Source organism: Arachis hypogaea, chromosome 13, assembly GCF_003086295.3.
Source record: "Arachis hypogaea cultivar Tifrunner chromosome 13, arahy.Tifrunner.gnm2.J5K5, whole genome shotgun sequence".
Classification (NCBI taxonomy): Eukaryota; Viridiplantae; Streptophyta; class Magnoliopsida; order Fabales; family Fabaceae; genus Arachis; species Arachis hypogaea.
In genome coordinates this window covers 131243405-131257475 of record NC_092048.1, presented here as the reverse complement: position 1 = coordinate 131257475, position 14071 = coordinate 131243405, and the positions used below count along the sequence as shown (strand labels likewise).

The 14071-nt window shown below is 40.4% G+C and overlaps 1 protein-coding gene across 1 annotated transcript; it reads left to right on the top strand.

The window, feature by feature from the left end:
• The first annotated feature begins 12371 nt into the window (after window positions 1-12371).
• LOC112733555 (histone H3.2) lies at window positions 12372-13747 on the top strand. Its single transcript, XM_025782547.3, has one exon. The coding sequence runs from the start codon at window positions 13203-13205 to the stop codon at window positions 13611-13613; it is 411 nt and encodes a 136-aa protein (XP_025638332.1). The 5' UTR covers window positions 12372-13202; the 3' UTR covers window positions 13614-13747.
• Window positions 13748-14071: the final 324 nt, after the last annotated feature.

Sequence of the window (14071 nt, the reverse complement as noted above, 5' to 3'; positions counted from 1 at the left end):
CCAAAATTCCAAAAGACTTCAAACTCCCGGATATGATTTTGTACGACGGCACCACAGATCCCAACCATCATCTCAGCAATTTCAGAAGCAGAATGTACCTTACCGACGCCTCAGATGCCATTTGCTGCAAAGCTTTTCCAACAACCCTCACGAAGACAGGGATCAGATGGTTCGACAACTTACCTCCAAAGTCTATCTCAAACTTTGACGACCTGGCCAAAAAGTTCCTGGCCAGATTCTCCATCCAGAAGGATAAGGCCAAGCACACACCCAGTTTACTAGGGATCAAGCAAAGAGATCGGGAGAATCTCCGCAACTACATGGAAAGATTCAACAAAACATGCATGGACATACAAAGTTTACCAACAGAGGCCGCCATCATGGGACTCATCAATGGCCTACGAGAAGGACCTTTTAGCCAATCTATATCAAAGAAGTACCCCACCTCCTTAGACGAAGTACAGGAGCGAGCAGAAAAATACATCAACATGGAAAAGAATGCTCGGCTGGGAGAAACCTCAAAATCCAGGGCCTCCTACCGAGACAAAGACAAGGAATCCAAAAGGAAAGAAGATCGACAAGGGGAGAAAATAAAAAAATACCATAATTACACTCCTCTCAGAGTATCCCTGGTCGATGTATACAAAGAGGTCTGCCATACGGAGAAAATTCCCCCAGCACGGCCACTCAAAGGCAAAAGAGGAGGAGAAAACCGGAAGGAATATTGTGAATACCACCGAGTTCGAGGGCACTCCACCAACAGGTGCTTCGACTTAAAGAATATCATAGAAAAATTGGTGAGAGAAGGAAGATTAGATCACTTTCTGGCTACCCGAGATGATGACCAAAGAAAGAGACGAAGGGACGAAGATGACGGACGAGCTGAGCGATCACCTCGGACACCAGAAAGACACGTCCACATGATACACGGGGGATTCGCAGGAGGCGGGATCTCCAAATCATCCCGAAAAAGATATCTCAAAGAAGTATATCATGTCGAGGGAAAAGAGGAAGCACCCGACATCCCTGCGATAACATTCACTAAAGAGGATGCATCCGGCATCATCTCGGGACACGACGACCCCATGGTCATCACTATCATACTGGCAAACGCCAATCTACACCGCACATTAGTAGACCAAGGAAGTTCTGCCGACATCTTATTCAAAACAGCCTTCGACAAACTCGGCTTAGACGAAAAGGAGCTTAGAGCATACCCGAATAGTCTGTTCGGACTAGGAGATACCCCGGTACAACCACTGGGATACGTATCGCTACACACAACCTTCAGAAAAGGGAACCAATCCAGGACCCTCAAGATAGACTACATCATGGTCGACGTAAGTTCAGCCTACAATGCCCTAATAGGTCGGACAACACTCAATCAACTAGGCGCAATAGTCTCAACTCCACATCTATGCATGAAATTCCCAACTATAGAGGGGATAGCCACGGTAAAAGCAGATCAAAAGATGGCACGCCGCTATTATAACGAAAGTCTAAACCTCAGAGGCAGAGGAGAAGAGTTTCATACAATTGAACTTGGCGGAGTTCAGCGACGAGAAGAACTCCGTCCACAGCCGGAAGGCGAGATAGAAAAGGTTCAGATCAGAGATACCTCGGACAAAACAACTAATATCAGAACGATCTTAAGAGGAGACTCAAAAGAATTACTGATACAATTCTTACGCGATAATGTCGATCTCTTTGCATGGAAAGCCGCAGATATGCCAGGTATAGACCCCAAGCTAATGTGCCACAAGTTGGCGGTCTATCCGGGATCTCGGCCGGTGCAGCAGAAACGAAGAAAACTTGGGCCAGAGCGATCCCAAGTGGTGGAAGAGCAAGTACAGGCACTACTGGAGGTAGGATTCATAAGAGAAGTCAAGTATCCATTATGGCTAGCCAACGTCGTCTTGGTGAAAAAATCAAATGGGAAGTGGCGAATGTGTACCGATTACACCGATCTCAACAAAGCCTGCCCAAAAGATCCTTACCCACTCCCAAGTATCGACACTCTGGTAGATGCTTCCTCCGGATATAGATACCTATCGTTTATGGACGCATACTCGGGATACAACCAAATCCCCATGTATCCACCAGATCAAGAAAAGACCTCGTTTTTAACGCCAAAAGCAAATTACTGCTACATCGTAATGCCCTTCGGTCTCAAGAACGCAGGAGCTACTTATCAAAGGCTGATGAATAAAGTCTTCTCAGACCACATTGGAAAGATCATGGAAGTCTATGTGGACGACATGTTGATAAAGACACAAAGCGAAGATACATTATTGTCCGACCTGGCTCAAGTGTTCGACACCATAAGGAAGCACGATATGCGACTTAATCTGGCAAAGTGCACCTTTGCGGTAAAAGCAGGCAAATTCCTAGGTTTCATGCTCACACAAAGAAGAATTGAAGCAAACCCGGATAAATGCCAAGCCATACTCAACATGAAGAGCCCGGCCTGTGTCAAAGAAGTGCAGCAACTCAACGGGAGATTGGCCGCCCTATCCAGATTTATAACAGGGGCAGCGATAAGATCTCTCCCCTTCTAAGCTACTTTAAGGAAGGGAAAACAGTTCGAATGGACGACAGAATGCGAACAAGCCTTCCAAGACTTCAAGGAGTTCTTAGGACGACCGCCTATCTTATCTCGACCACGAGAAGGAGAACCACTCGTACTATATCTCGCAGTAGGAAGCCAGGCAATAGCCTCAGCACTAGTCAGAGAAGATGAAAGTGGGCAACAACCTGTCTACTTCATTAGGAAAGCACTACAAGGATCCGATCTAAACTACCAGAAAATAGAAAAGTTTACCTATACTCTCGTTCTAACATCTCGACGACTTCGCCCGTACTTCCAGGCTCACACTATTAAGGTTCGAACCAACCAGCCCATAAAAGGAATATTGCATAAAACAGATTTAGCAGGCAGAATTTTACAATGGGCAGTCGAGTTATCAGAATTTGACCTCCAATATGAAGCTCAGACGGCCATTAAATCACAATACCTAGCCAATTTTATCGCAGAATTCACAGATGCCTCGGAGACCCCCACAGAATAGAATCTCTACGTGGACGGTTCTTCAAATAAGACTGGAAGCGGCGCAAGCGTGATAATAGAAAGCAACCAAGGAGCCCAAGTTGAGCTCTCCCTCAAGTTCGGGTTCCCGGCCTCAAACAACCAGGCGGAATACGAAGCGTTATTAGCCGGTTTGAAGCTGACTACAGAGGTTGGAGCTAAAAAACTCAACATTTACAGTGATTCACAAGTAGTCACCTCGCAAATAACAGGGAGCTATCAAGCTAAAGATCCCACCATGAAAAAGTATTTGGATAAAACCAAGGAACAGCTCGGACAACTCGGGGAATATAAAATCTACCACATACCCCGCGAGCAAAATGCCCGAGCTGACGCACTCTCAAAACTAGCCAGCACCAAACCAGGGGGCAACAATAGAAGCCTCATCCAGGAAATGCTACAGAACCCGTCAATATCGGAAGCAGAAAAAATCCTAGCCATCACAAGTCAGGACCAAGGATGGATGACCCCCATAATTAACTACCTCAAAGCAGAGACGCTCCCCACGGAGGAAAAAGAGGCGAAAAGATTAAAAAGGGAGGCACAGTACTACACTATTATAAACAACATCCTGTACAAAAGAGGGATCTCAATACCACTACTTAAATGCGTGCCGACCAACAGCACAAAGGAAGTGTTAGAAGAAGTACACGGCGGTATGTGCGGCAATCATCTCGGAGCACGAGCTCTTGCCAAAAAAGTACTTCGAACGGGATTTTATTGGCCAACCCTACAGAAGGAAGCTACAGAATTTGAAAAGACATGTCCACCATGTCAAAAACATGCCAACTTTCACATCGCCCCGCCAGGAGAACTCATCAGTGTAACCTCGCCCTGGCCATTTGCAAAATGGGGACTTGATCTTCTCGGACCCTTCCCCAGGGATCCGGACAAGTAAAATTTCTCATAGTCGGAGTAGACTATTTTACAAAATGGATTGAGGCAGAGCCCCTAGCCAGCGCCACCGCTCAAAGAAGTCGAAAATTCCTATACAGGAACATTGTCACGAGGTTCGGGGTTCCATACTCCATAACCACAGACAATGGCACTCAATTCACAGACGCAGGCTTCAGGAGACTAGTAGCCGACTTGAATATAAAGCACCAGTTCACCTCCGTCGAACACCCTCAAGCCAATGGACAGGCCGAAGCTGCCAACAAAGTCATATTGGCAGGGTTAAAATGGAGACTACAAGATGCAAAGGGAGCTTGGGCCGAAGAACTTTCGCAAGTCCTATGGGCATATCGAACAACGCCACACTCCACGACAAATGAATCACCCTTTCGACTAGCATACGGAGTGGAGGCAATGATCCCAATAGAGATCGAGGAAGGGTCACCCAGAGTATTCCACTACAATGAAAAGGCCAACTCTCAACTTCAGAAGGAAGAACTCGACCTACTACCTGAAATTCAGGAAAGATCTCGGATCAGGGAAGAAGCACTAAAACGTCGAATGGCTTCCAGATATAATCAAAAGGTAGTGCCAAGAAGTTTCACGGCGAACGACCTCATCCTAATCCGAAATGATATTGGAACAACTCGACCAGGAGAAGGAAAGTTGGCAGCAAACTGGAAAGGACCCTACCGAGTTGTAAAAGTACTCGGAAAGGGCTACTACAGACTGTCCGAACTCGATGGACGCGAGCTCCCCAGATCATGGCACGCCTGCAACCTAAGAAGGTATTACAGCTAGAAAAGTAAAAGATCTCACCATTGGATGCACTCTTTTTCCTGAAAATGTTTTTTAATGAGGCACCAAGTTGAGACTCAAACACTATTCGACATAAAGGGATGAAAAATTCCCAAATGTACATATTTGCACTTTCCTTTAAATAAATATATATTTTAGATATTCTACAAGATTTCAAGACGCATTAATCTGAAGTATTCATTGTCCGATTATAAAGCAACAGATCGGCAGAAAGTGAAAAAAATAATTTCACTATACGATCACGATAAAGATAACCGTCTGATAAAGGTGAAAACGCGATTCACCCAAAGGACGATCTAGAGATGACAACCACTTTCTACAAATCGGCAAAGATGAACATAGAATAATGTAAGAAGTTATCGAAAGTGATCTAAAAAAGAACCTGACGAGGTCTTACAGATTGCTAAAATAATAACTTAAAGACTGGCCGACATTAAGAAGTCGGACCAAGTCAACCCAAGTTATAAGTAAACCCTGGAAAGAGGTCTGGCCAACCCTATTAAAGAGGATTACTTTAACTTAGAAGGGCCCGACATAACAAAGTCAACCCAAAACAAAAAAGTTATACAAGTAGTCCCTGAAAGAGACCTGACACAAATCCAAAAAAGAGGACTACAAAAATAACTTAAAGGGGACCGACATAACGAAGTCGGACTCCTACTACTAAAAAGTTATTTGTAAAAATAACTTAAAGGAGACCGATATAACGAAGTCGGACTCCTACTACTAAAAAGTTATTTGCAAAAATAACTTAAAGGAGACCGATATAACGAAGTCGGACTCCTACTACTAAAAAGTTATTTGCAAAAATAACTTAAAGGAGATCGATATAACGAAGTCGGACTCCTACTACTAAAAAGTTATCTGCAAAAATAACTCAAAAGAGACCGACATAACGAAGTCGGACTCCTACTACTAAAAAGTTATAAAAGCAATCCCTGAAAGAGATCTGACAAAGATCCAAGAAAGAAGATTACAAAAATAACTTAGAAAAGAACGACGTAAAGAAGTCGCCCTACTACAAAGCAAGTTACAAAGGTAACCCCTAAGAAAACCGGAACAGGACTACCAAAACAACTGGGAAGACTAACTTGAAGAAATCGGTTATAGATCGACAGAAATACAAGCAAGAGCGAAAAAACCGAAAAACAAGTTAGACCCACATAACCACAACCACAAAGGATTCAAGCTACAAAAGTACAAAGCAAATCCAAAAAGGTCGAGCTGCAAGGTTCCAACATTCTCAGAAAACAGAAGAGATACCAAATCAAGCACAAAAAGCATGATATAGTCTACAAAAAGTTATAAAAGCCTTGGAGGCCACCAAAACCTACCTTAAAAAGCTAAGCGAGCTACCTTTTGTTTTTCAAAAATAAAAGTTGCTAGGCAAGCAACAAGAAAGTGTCAGCAGTTAACAAAACATAAAGAGTTTAAAAAGCCCACAAGCCAGGCCAACTATATAAATATCCAGAATGAATGAAGCTAAGGGTCAGAAGACTTTTTAGCAGGAGGCGGAGGGCGAGTCTGGAGAGGAACAACATCCACAGTACCGTCATCTCGGTTTAAGATCTGGCAGTCAGGATCAGAGGCGGAAGGGTCGACCTCGGTAGGAACAGCAGAAGTCGACACCTTAGCAGAGGACACAGGGGGAAGTTCGACATTATCATCATCCTCGTCATCAGGGAAAATCTTGCCATCCTTGATAACATTATCCAGGCTGAAGAGGGTCAGGTCGGCCTCGGGAGCAATAACCCGAACTTGCTCCTTCAGGTTCTCATAAGCAGCAGTCACGCTGCCAACAAGATGACCTTGAAGTTCAGAATAATCTTCCCGGGCACTCTCCAGCTCCCCCCTCAGGGGCATCACCTCCCGATAGGACGTAACATAACTATCCTTATGCATCATTGCCGTGTCCTCGGCCAACCGCACAGAAGCTGCTAGAGAAAGGGAACTCGCCTTCTCGTTCTCTAGATCTTTTTCCAACTTGGCCACCTTCACCTTGAGCTCCTCCTTCAGCCCCTTCATCCGGTCGAACTCTTGATTTGCCTCCTCCATAAATGCTTTGGTGGCATGGAGAGGTAGGTTCTGACCAGTTCGGTGCAGAGCAGCCTCCATATACCCCATCTTTATGCTGTTTCGGGTCATAAATTCCAAATGATGAAGAATGGACATATCGTCTATAGAAAGGGCGCCATAGGGGCCGATTTGCTGATCTACAAATTCAATAGTATTAAAGTCGGGAGCATCGAGGTCGAAGGGCTCAACTGTTTTTTGTTTCTTATTGGGAGGAGCGACAGAAGGAGCAGCAGAAGTTGGAAGAGGGTCAGCCAAACGAACTCGGGGAGTAGGGATCACCTTCCTCATCCCGGGAGAACTCGGCATGGACGGCTTCATACGCACTTGGGAAGATCCCTCCCCGGCCGCCTTAGCCGAGATGTTTTTGGCAGCAGTCGCCTTCTGTGCCCTCTTAAAAGCCTTCATGGATTCATTATTCTTCATCGCCTCTGCAAATAAGACACAACAGTAAGAAATTAAGCTACAAGTCAGAAAGGCATTCACAAGCAATATAAACAGATAACAAAGGAAACGCAAAAAACCCAGCTCAGTTTGAAGAAGAGAGGGATTGGTTAAAAATTTCTTTGTATCAAGATAGGGGGATTGACCCCAGTGTTCTTCCAAGACAGTCACAAAAGCTCGCTCAGCCTCATCTAACATTTTCCACGTATATCTGGACACTCTCACATCTTTTTGCCATTCCAAGGAAAAGGCGGGCTCATCATTCTCATCCAGAAAAAAGGGCCGAGCTCCTTCAACAGCTCGGACCTTGAAAAAATAGTTCTTAAAATCACGAAATGATTCATCAAACATGGAAAAGACCTTCTTTCCCTGGGAAGATCGGAAGGAGACCCACGCTGTCTTCTTTTTTACTACTCCAGGCTTTGTCAAGACAAATAGGTAGAAAAAGAGAGATTGCGAGGCAGGGATACCAAAACCATTACACAACAATTGAAAAATTTTAATGAAACCCCAGGAATTAGGGTGAAGTTGAGAGGGAGCAACATTACAGGACCATAACAGGTCGGTCTCAAACTCAGTAAAAGGAAGGGTGATACCCAGCTGACCAAAGAAGAAGTCATAAGCATAGAAAAAAGGGCGATCATTAACAACCCGAGTAGAGAAACAAACTCTCTCCTCAGAAGAGGGAGGGACAAATTCATAATTCTTCTCATCACCAGGATTACTACAGACCCTATGAAACTGCCTAAGCTGCGCGCAAAACTCGGAATCAACCAAAGAGACACACATAAGAACCATCGAGTCCACCCAATCGGCCATGCCCTCGGGAACCTAGGAAGACATCTCTACAACGTTATTGCGAGAAGACATGAGGCCAACTAAATCTTACAATAAGAAAAAAAGAGTGGATTACTAACAAAACATCTCGGATGAGGGGCAAAACAACTCGACAGACGAACAAACAGGAAAGGAAAACCCCAAGACTCAATTTCACTAAAGATCGAAGTCAAAGGACTCGACCTCAAAAAAGAAGACGAGCTCAAGCAGAGGCACTGTTCATACCCTGGGTCGAGCTACCCGACTCGGGATGATTGGCGACAAAGCGACCGACCTCTTCAGGTCAGACTACCCGACCTCTTCTAAAGAACTCGACCAAATCGACAGGAAAGCCCAATAAAGGGCCCAAATAGAGGAACACGACCCAAATCCAAAGGCAATCCCAGCCTATAGAGATAAAGGCGGTTCCCTTGAAGATAAGCTGACTTCATCCAAAACAGGATAAGATAAGATAAGATAACTAACTTATCTTATCAGAAAGGTCAGCCCACACTACTATAAATACACTGGAGCACCCAGGTGTAACTCATACTCTGATTCTACATAAAACCTGCTTAATACACATGCTAACTTAAGCATCGGAGTCTCTTGCAGGTACCCCTCACCCTTCGGTGACCAAGGATCAGCAATGCTGTAAATCCAACAAGTCGGATACAACAGCTCCGGCCGCCATCAGCCAGCCGGACACGTTATCTCCGACCAATACAGAAGATCTCGTCCGAGATCAACCTCCATTTTCAGGTAACCCTCAGAACAATAATCATCCACATCGCTACCAATAGATTGAGTTAAAACTCCAACAAACCTGTCCAAAAAATCTCTTTTTGATGCTGCAATTTTAAATAACCACATTCAGACAAAAGTTCGATTTAAAACAAAAAATAAACTTAATTATAACTAACTTTTTTCTTACAAAACACCCATTACACAAGGAAGAACATCGGCTAGCGTATACAAGAGATATATAGCAAGGCACACAGAACTAGTGACATGAAACATTCAACTGAAATCATACGCTGAAACATCTAAAATTAGTCAACAAAAATGCAAGTAATTCAGCAACATATTAGTATATCTCATACGAATAACAGTACTAGTGCCTGAACTCTCGAAACTAATGCATAGGAAATTAATTTTCTACAAGTTATGTTCTACATAAAAAAATGGCATACTAAATTTACTAATAGTCAGTGCGTCCTACCAATATGACGAATATGCAGCCTTCACAAGTTTTGTTCCCTTTCAGCTTATACTTCTCGACTGCTGTGTTGAACCACTTTAGAGTTTGCAATGGCAAGTTGAATCTTCGTGGATCAGAAACATCTAAGACGGGATAGATGTGCCATGACGAAATTACATGTTGAGTGGTGGGGCACAGAAACATTTTCATTACCACCAGTAGAAAAGAAAATATCTCCTGAACTCTATCCTATCTGATTTTGTTGCCATTGGACAGGTGTAAACTAAATCTCGAAGTTCAATTGTTGTCTGTCTATGAAACCTCTTTTTTATGGCCACGTGGCAGGAATTACTGTCATTTAGGGATGGGAACGGATCGCCTACAACGTGTTCATGTGTTAGTGCATGGTGATATATCTATACGCAAAGATATTTATGTCAATACTCCTACGCCACATTAGGTAATTAAGATAACAAAATTATTTAAATTTGTATTAATGATATGCATAATATTTAAATTTGTACCAACTAATTATTTAAATTTGTATTATTACAAAAAAAAAGTACCATCAAAAAGTTATAATTGTCGACCAAATTTTGTTATGTTGCAAAATTGTCTATTTCGTTTTATTTTAGTTTGTACGTTAGAAATTTAGTTAAATAATATTGAATAGGTTTAATAATCTAGGGATATTCATGGTTATTTTTTTTTTTAAGTTTAATATTTATAGGTATCCGCCCTCTTCTGCGGAAAAAAAAATAAAGACAAAATAGACATAAATGGGAGATAATTTTTTGAATGGAAACGAAAAACAGGAGAAGGATCCCTGCCCCATAGATATTCATTACCATTCCTCCTATTCATTAATTCATAATCTTTCTCAAACAATAAAAAATTTATTTGTTATTTCTTTTTCTATTTTTTACATTTCTTTAAAAAAAATAAATTAATTAAACTGACAACTGTTATTAAAAATGGTTTATAACCAATGAACATAACTGTGTTTCGGACAATTTTCAGGAACTTTTATTATAATAATATTTAAAAAATAATAAAAAATTAGTCTAAATAATTTAAAGAGTATTTATTTAAATAGGTATTTAAAAAAATTTGCATCAGATATTTTTGTCTTCAAAAATTTTTTATTACGTTAAGATTCTTAAACTTTACAAAAATATGACATATAAGTTTTTCTGTTATATTTTTTAAAACTTATTTATCCAAATAAAAATAACATATCTAATAACTATAGTAGAGATTTATATGTCTTATTTTTATAAAATTCAATAATTTTAATGTAATAAAAATTTTTTAAGAACAAAAATATCTAATATAAAATTTTTTAAAGATTTATTTAAATATATATTTTAATTTAAAATTATCATATTTAATATTAATTAATTATCGCTAGAATTATTATTTTTCAGATTAAGCCAATCCACGGTAAATAGATGTTATTGAAAGTTGAAACGGACCTTGGCATTTTGCATCTGATGAATGAAATCATGCATGCATTGTCCGACAGTGCATGTTATTTGTTGTTATGTGAACATTATTGTTGCTCTTAAAATTAAAGTTATAAACAAAGAGACACGATTTACAAAGAAATGAATGGACAAATTTCATCCATGATTGATATCATTTCTATTGATTCAATCTAAATGTCGGACTAAAATATCAGCAATTAATCATATTTTTCTTTGTGCAGCTGCATTCTCTTCCACATTTAGGCAAATCGAATCATAGAATAGATATATTAATAATAATAAAGACAGAATTTTGCTAATGTATATAAATAATCAAAAATATTATTTATACATTAAAATTAGTTACTAAAATCAATCACTAATGTATTTATATATAAATATATTTAAGATTTAATTTATTTTAAATATATATTTATATTTTAATGTATATTTTATACGTGATTAACTTTGATGTAAACGTAGGATAATCTATAAATAATAATAATAACTTATATTATTTTAGAGTATTGACAATGACGTGCGTGGCTATCCACTGAGATATTTATTTAGTGGGAGAATCAAAATGTTTATTCTTCCTCGCCAATAGCGTCAATGAATTTCCATCTCCGAAGGGTAAACTTCGAATTAAGCCACATTTTAACAAATGGATGGACATGCATAAACTGCCATTCCTCCTCTTCTTAATTCAATAATTCTACATTGTGTAATTTATGTTGCAATAAACTATAAGGAACCGAAGGAGATGTATGTATGCTGTGGTATATGTATGAAAAAGAGAGAACAGAAACCAAGACAGAAATAGGCATATAGGCCATAGAACCCCCCACGTAGAATCAAACAAAAAGGGAGCTAAGTGAGAGAGAGAGAGAGAGAGAGATTAAAAAAAAAAGTGATTCCTTTTTACATGCTATATACGTGAGAAATATGAATAATGAAAATTGGTGTATTTGGTGAAAGCATGAGAGATTGATGAGGAGGGTAAGGAAGGAATAAAGCACACTTCCCACTACCATCCAACAGATTCGCCTCCTCCTTATTTTGATGTCTCTAATCTTTCTTTCTATCTGTTGGATTAACAGATATTATATGCAATAATATCATCATTTTTGTTTATCAATAATCAATAACAGCATCTCATCTCATCCATATAGAACCAGCCACATGCATGGGGTTCCATGCATCGAGGGCGGTGATGAATACCTGAAATCATCACATAATTTGTTCATTTTAATTTGCATGCATGCATTTTGGTCTATTTATTAAATTGGTCAGTGACCAATTACCATCTCTTAAAAAAAAAAAGTCTTTAAGAGATTCTGTAACGAATAAAGGATAAAAGGTCATTGTTATTCTGCAGTAGTGCTGATAACTCCTACCGATCATCTTCAGAATGAGAAAAAGAAAATTTATAAAAAACAAATGTTTGTTCTAATTTTTTTTCTCCTAAAAAAAATGACAAGGAAAATGGCTTCCTCTCTCCTCTTGATGCCTCAGAACAAAGAAGAAAAGAAAAACAATGCAAGTAGCACGTTTATTATTTTTTCAGAGCAGGGTTATATGAATACCCAAAACGAACAACATTTAAAAAAGAAAATTCAGGTTCACCATGTTAAGATAATCTAGCAATTTTTTTTTTTTTGGCTATACTGTACTGATAATCTACCATTTAAAACATAACTTGAAAATATAATTCTTGTTTGCTTTTCCCCTAAACTTAATTTTGAGCAACCAAAATTAAATTGCACAGAAATGTTGGTCTCTTCTAGTTCAAATTTGATGTGGTTATTAAAATTAGTTTTGGGGGATGTACTAATATTTCTGTTTTTTTTTTTTTTTGTCATGGGGAATGTACTAATTCATGTCTTCAACGTTGGACTAATATAATGGGCTTTATGGATCAAAGCGTTAATATGAATAACCATTTAATGACTTCAAAATGGGCTCAAAGTTCACTTGTATTTGGTCTTGAACCCGCCCAAAATGTGAAAACCGAAAAGTTCCCACTCTCTTTGACTTCCCCGTATTTTACGCCTTTCCCAACAAACATCGATCCGCGTCACTCCATCCAATCCATCTCAGCAGTACATAATAATAAAATCAACGGTCTCCATCTAGCAATCCCCCAGTCGATCAACGCGCCACGTCACCGATCCGCATGCAGACACAGCTCCAAATAAACAACACCCGTCCATTCTAGACCCCGCGATGCACAGAAATCAACGGCTACGATCATTCCTCTCTCACACCCTTCGCGGCACGAGCCCCAAAATTCGAAAAACCAGAGCACTATATAAACAAACTTCTTCATTTCCACCACTTCATCACTCACAAAAATCCCCATTTCCCAAATTTCAGCCATACACTAAAATCTGGTGATCGGAAAATGGCTCGTACCAAGCAAACAGCTCGCAAGTCCACCGGCGGTAAGGCCCCTAGGAAGCAACTGGCGACAAAGGCAGCAAGGAAGTCTGCTCCGGCAACCGGAGGCGTGAAGAAGCCTCACCGTTTCAGGCCCGGAACGGTGGCTCTCCGTGAGATCAGGAAGTATCAGAAGAGTACGGAGCTCCTGATCAGGAAGTTGCCTTTCCAGCGTCTGGTCCGTGAGATTGCGCAGGACTTCAAGACTGACCTCAGGTTCCAGAGCTCGGCCGTAGCGGCGCTTCAGGAGGCGGCGGAGGCTTACCTCGTTGGGCTTTTCGAGGACACTAACCTCTGCGCCATCCACGCCAAGAGAGTCACTATCATGCCCAAGGACATTCAGCTCGCAAGGCGCATTAGAGGCGAGCGCGCTTAAGATCTGAATAGTTTAGGGTTTGTGTAGATAGTGGCAGTGTTTTAATGTGGTTCGTCTTGGAATTGTTATTTTGTAAGATCTTAACGGTGTAAAATCTGTTTATCAATGGCAATGCTGCTTTCTTTGTTGTTCGATTTTGAATTACTCATAGATATAATGTTGACCAAATGTTCTTATTATAATCATTATGTCCTAAATTCAGAGGAATATGGTTTACTAGTGAGGTGGAGTAACATACTTAAAAATTGTTGTGGGAATCTTGATTGCTCCGATTCATAGGCAAAGTCAAGGATTACCCCCGCCACGAAGTTTATATCCTAAATAAAACATTTAATTTTAGATCTAAAGACTTAAGGGTGATATATTTCTGGTCATAAGAGTGAAGCGTGTATATAAATACAATTTGTGTCGCTGGGTTCTATGCGTGTTTACGGATAATGAGGCAAAATCTTTTATCG